The 6000-nt window shown below is 47.6% G+C and overlaps 1 protein-coding gene across 1 annotated transcript in view; it reads left to right on the forward strand.

Moving 5' to 3' along the window:
* The window catches only part of LOC119442080 (neurotrypsin-like), a 31910-nt gene extending 30822 nt beyond the window's left edge, over window positions 1-1088 (forward strand). Inside the window, exons 24-25 of the mRNA XM_049661398.1 lie at window positions 741-920; window positions 1081-1088. Coding sequence (XP_049517355.1) covers window positions 741-920; window positions 1081-1088 — 188 coding nt within the window. The remainder of the gene's footprint in view (window positions 1-740; window positions 921-1080) is intronic.
* The last annotated feature ends 4912 nt before the right edge of the window (window positions 1089-6000 follow it).

Here is a 6000-nt window from a genome sequence, read left to right on the forward strand (position 1 = left end):
AAGCTATCGAATTTCTATTTATACTTTTGTAAGTATCGAATAAGGCTGCTTGCAGGCCAGAAACATTCACCTGTAGTTGTTGGCCTGCAGACCTTCTTGTTTTGTTTTTGTTTTTCTCCTCTTTTTCACTTTTTATCTTCCTCTTTACTAAGACAATGCAGAAGTGTCTGAATGAATCAAATAATGTCAGCGTGCTCCTTAGAAGCATTGTGTGTGTGCCGTTGCACTTTCCCATGTCTGTTTACAAAGAAAAGAAGCGTTACTTGCGTTGCTTTTTCTAAAAGTAACGTTCTTCGTTCTGTTTAAGCTGATTGAATGCAAGGCCCATATATAACGCAACGACACTCAATGACGCGCAATGACATATAACGCAATGACAGAAATAAATCAATTGTACGACAATACGACAATTATACGGCAATTGCACTTAACTTCGTCGTATAATTTCTCAGTTATTTTTTATTTAATTTTTCATACACGCATAGCCATTGAAGAAAAAAACATTTAGCCCGCAATCACAAAAGAAACCACCTGTCCAAAGAACGCAATGGAATGCAGTTCGCGGAACTCACAAACCGACGCTATCTAGGTATATACGTATGACTCAAGTTTCAAGAGTGAACTGGCGCCAAACCGTTGGTGAATCAGTGCAACGCAAACGCTTTCTATTCACAACTGTGCTCCGCCTAATACCTCGTCTCTTGCAATCACATTTTCCGGAATGCACGGAAATGGAGTAGACACTTTCTACAACGACATCTGCCTGCTGAAAATTCGCACCACGGAGGAACACAGGATGCGATTCAATGAGTACGTCAAGCCCGTGTGCCTACCGACGAAGCAAGACAGCTACGTCGGCGGCAGCTACTGCATCATCGCCGGCTGGGGAAAGACGTTCACCACTCAACGAAGGCAACCTCGTAAGTGAGACTACAATTATTGCAGACTTATTTTGTGATGACATGGCTTAAAAGCTGCTACACGCGCAGGGTCGGGTTATCAAAAAGCTGGGTTCCCTTCCTATTGCGTCCCTTCCTTCCCTTCCTCTTGACAAATGTGGCCCCCTTCCGCTATTTTCAGGAATTTGAGCCCAGAGCTGCAGTGCTTAGCCTCGCTCCCCCCCCCCCCCCACTCCATCTATCTCGCGTCATTCACTATAACGACGTTGACGTGCTTTTGCTCGCTAACCGAGTTCATGTGCTGCAACATGAGAGAATGATATGTACCTATACCAATAAGTATGTACTCGAATACTACTCATTAGTCTTACAAGAGACGCCTAGACTATAGAGCGCGCCACCTAACTAAACATTTGAGGGCCATCTTTGTCTCACTTCGTGTTGACTGACATCTACTTCACAGTGAAGAGCCCTCTTCGCCGGACGATCAATACTGATTTATCCTTGTACATTTCTGCGACTCTTAAAGCTCCATCAGGTTTACTGTTGGAAAAAAAAGTCACAGGCCTGCGCGGCACACGCAGCACAGTCACAGCGTAAGCTGGTGGAGCGGCTCAAAGTAGCTCCAATTTCTGCACCACACACGACAGGGTCTTCGCGACAAAGTCTCTTCGCCTCATTTTGACGAGAACGATCTGAACTGTCCGCCCGGCGTCGACGGCGAGCTGCGGCTTGTAATGCTCTCTGCACAGCATTCTGCTGAGCCCGATGATGCCTGATTGCAGCCACGCACGTAGCTCTACGATTCGCTTCTTCAGCAGCGGTTCATACCTTGCGAGGAGACGCCATAACGTGTACCGAATACGTGTACGTGTACAGAATACGTGGCGCACATCACACATTGGGATCGCGTGGATTGCGCGCCTCGCCTGAATCGCATCTCGTCGTCTGCGCCTGCGCACGCTGCGTTTGCAGGCACCTTAACTAGATGGCGCCACCATACTGTTTCGTACAACCTATAAGTACCAAACTTTGGCATACAACGTCCCGACAACACTAAACACATATTAAAACACAACCAGTTGGAGTAAAAAACAGTTACGTTCATACTTTTGCTCTATTGTGTGCTAGAAAAGGGTTAATTATCTGTAAATGATAGCGACTATACTGTTTCGACCCCATACGACTATATTATTCATATTTCCTTTTTAAACATTTGTGTGACTGATAAATATATTGTTGTAAATTTCAATATACATTTCTTTGTGCATTGTAACTTTGTATGCATTTGTGTGATTTATGTATATGTTGTAAATTCTGCTTGTTTTCATTTTACCTTTGTCACGGCGTATCTATCATCTCAACCTGCGCACCTTGTAGAGCTGCTGCCGTGTAACGGTCACCTGGTCCCTGTCAAGCCGTTTTCACGGCTTTTAGCCCAGCGGACCTTCCAGCTTATTGTCTGGTAAATAAAATTTGAATTTGAATACTGGCAGAGGCTGGGGATCGCATTGATTGCGCGCCTCGTCTGAATCGCATCTCGTCGTTTGCGCCTGCGCACGCTGCGTTTGCAGGCACCTTAACTAGATGGCGCCACCATACTGGCGGAGGCTGGGGATCGTCTGAATCGCATCTCGTCGTCTGCGCCTGCACGCCTGCCAAGGGCGCGTTTATTGACCTTTTTCGCGGCGATCCCGTGGGCGCTGCCATGTTTGATCCCGTGGTGACGCGTCCATTGCTTGCCTCAATTGCCTCCGTTGCCTCCGTGTTTAGAATGGATGTGTACGACGCCGGTGCGGCTTAGTACCTCTGTTTCGGGAGATATCGTAGACAGTGACTGGGTGGACGACACGAAGCTTCGGCCACAGCTTCAGAGGACATGTAAAAGCGCTTTCGAAGCTCATTAAGCTTTGTCCAAACGGCCCGAGCAGCGTATATGGTGCTAGCTCGATAAGCGAGGCTAAATATGTATTCGAAGCTGTCCCGACTTTCCGCTCATGAATTGAATCAGGATTATAGTGTTTTGGTCTTCGTTCTTTATTTAACAGATATATTTTCAAGTAGCGGCTTGTCACGTTTCTGACTCAGTAAGGTTCCTCCGTGCGGTCACTATCTGATTAACACTGACAATTGGGCGAGTTGGTGTTCGTGTGTTCTTTCGTCTTTTTGTCTTCCTTGTTGCACCGTTCTGAAGCCATGCACTATCTGATTATTTTCTGCCTAATTGCTCGTGGGTGTGCTCATTTCCGTTAGATTTGTTCTTGCTGTGTACAAGGCATGAAACGTAGCTGTTCTGCACATTGTAATACCTTGTAGCAAAGACGTGTTATCGCTAGTAACTCGCTTACTCTTGTGGACCAGCACAAAACATCCAGCTTCGACCATTCGTACGCTGTCGGTGTAGTATATAACGTCACTTATTGTGCGTATATAGTGCGCATATATTCAACTGTGCGCCCATTCACTTATTCTTGACACGTTGTCGAAAGAGTGGGCATAAGTTTCCGTGCTGCTTGGGGTAGATGTGCGTAGATACTGTGCTGCGAAACCTATTATGAAAGAAAGCGGCGCTACTCCCTTTATCATTGTTTAACGAGCAGTACTCACTCTTGCCGACGTACCGGGGCTGAAGCCCTTTCTTTGAAGATTAGCCATGCAACGCTGGCGGATGAGCAAATTTGTGTATCCTCGAGGAAAGCCGTACATCTCGAAGTGCCGGAAACACGTACGGACAGTTGCAGCAGTGGTCCGCGAACTTGGCCCCACATATTCGTTACATTCCTTAATATGCCAGTCACTATTTTTGCAGCGAACTACTGCACACGTCTTCAACCCACATAATTCAAACCGGCATGAATGGAGCACAGTGCGTTAGCGAAAACTCGGTTGCATATCCGACAGATGATCGCACGGAAGCAAGGTATAAGCGGTAATGGTTTCGTATTCGTGCGCGGTCGCTGAGGAGACGTATGACGCGCCGCCGTAAGCGCCATCTCGTTTCTCTAGAACAAACTCCTCCGCGAAAAGCACGGCCGCCTGGATCGGCGCGCGCGGCGCGGTTGCTACGGCCGTCCCATTCGACGCGCGCCCCATTGAAAACATGTAATTGAGGAAGTTGGCCCGCGCGCCGTGAGGCGGCGCTGTGCTCCCACCCCTCTGCTGACGGCGTCGCGGCCGTGGAGATGCTTGGAGAGATGCGCATTTGACATCGTCCAAGTGGTGAAGATAGGTTGATTGTTGGCCTAAAGTGGCCTGACAGTTGCAAGAAACGGCACGAGAATCAAGGCACGTGGTGATAGATTCTTAAGCCGGCTTTACACAGCGAGGGTGTTTCTTTGTAGCATAATACGATAGAGATGCAGCTAACGCATAGGCTGGGTGTTTACGCGACTTTGTGTGGCGCATTGTACGCGCCTTGAGACGTATTCTGGCGAGTGAGTTGCCGCTGTGCCGAAGCGCTTCCCCTGACTACGCTCGTCATTCTTTTCTTGTGCTCGCTGTTCCCTTCAAAAAGAAACGTATTTCATCATCGTGGTCACTGTATGGCTACGTTCTCGGGTCGAGCGCTGTGTTAACAGAAGTATTCATATACAGAAATCACGGTGGTAATAATAATTTTGCAGTACATTTTCTCCAGCCTGATGTACCGGCCGAATTAATTATTCGGAACCCTTGCATGCGCGTCGCATTTACATTATGAAGGTCCCACGATACATCATTGGTGCTGAAGCGGCTTTTCCTTCAAGCCTCGAACTGCTATATGTTACTGGCAAGTGTTGCTGCTGAAGGCCCTGTGTAACTAGCATATATGCTTTCATATGCATTTCACATTGTTGTACCACATTGAATTGAGGCAAGTGATTTGTTTTTATAATCTCGCCTGAAATTCTGCGTGTAATTTACTGTATTTTTCAAAAACATGCCGTACTGCTGCGTGCCGTGCTGCAAGTCGAGCACCAAGAAAAAGCTTGGTCTAAGTTTTCACGCATTTCCAGTGGAGGAAACTGGAGCAGTGGAGCTTTAATTTGTCCTCACTTAGAGAGCTGCCCTCTGTTTGCTTGCCAGGCAAACGAAAAGCATGCATCAGCGATTTCTTCATGAATTGCAAGCAAATTTATAAAGCCCTACTCTCAAATATTGGCGCAGTCGTTACGGACAAAGCGGCTTACCGCAAAAAACTAATGAGTAAGCCACTGAGCCGAAAAGTTCTCCGCGTTTGAAGGAGTACTGCGAGTGCACAAGCGCTGTGTGTTTGCTATCGTAAATAAATTGTAGGTATTGTGAATGTGTTATGCTGGTAGTTTCGCCATGAATACAAACATGGCATTGAATTATTTACTGATGGCTCAGAAAGTTGCTGAAAAAATGTCTGTCCGTGGCTGTCGACTCAGGTAAGCAGCTTGATACTTCGTGCAGGAAGACGCGCGATGAGTTCGCTTACTTAACACGCTTATTTAACACAATAAACAGCACATTCGCATGTACAGATGCAAGACTGCCGCGACTTCAGCTCTCCATTTAAAAGCACCGAGTCATATCTCTCGCTTTCCAAGGCGTATTTTGACAGTCAATTGGTCAAGCTGGGGAAAATGCAAGTCATAAACAAATGTTTGCGGGCTGCGGATTCGCGAAAAAAAAAATCTTGGTTGCCTCGACAGTCAGCTGGCATTCCTCCTAGCAGATAGAGCTCGAATGCCTTCTCTCGCTTGTAGGCTTTCCATTGGCATGCTGCGCTTGATCGCGCGGAAATAATTTCCCCCCAAAACTTTGGCTTACGAGTGTACGCGTTTCGGGCAGCATCATCCTGACAGAGGCTGGAGTGCAAAGAAAAAAAAATAGCGTCAAGGGACATCGGTGCTTTTGTGTGCCTTTTTGTTCGGCACAACTTCTCGCTGTTTCTTATGAAGTGATATTTTATTATAGCGCGAATTATAGCGCAAATCGTCTCGCGCGCAGCCGTAGCAAGGGAGTTGAGGGGTGGGAGGCGCGCGCCGCGGTGCGGCGAAAGCAGCGGCCACGCCCCTTTCCGCAATTACACCCTCTCCGTCCGAATGGGACGGCCGGAGCAACCCTGCCGCGCGCGTCGATCCAGGCGGCCGTG

The sequence above is a fragment of the Dermacentor silvarum genome, chromosome 1 (assembly GCF_013339745.2).
Source record: "Dermacentor silvarum isolate Dsil-2018 chromosome 1, BIME_Dsil_1.4, whole genome shotgun sequence".
NCBI lineage: Eukaryota > Metazoa > Arthropoda > Arachnida > Ixodida > Ixodidae > Dermacentor > Dermacentor silvarum.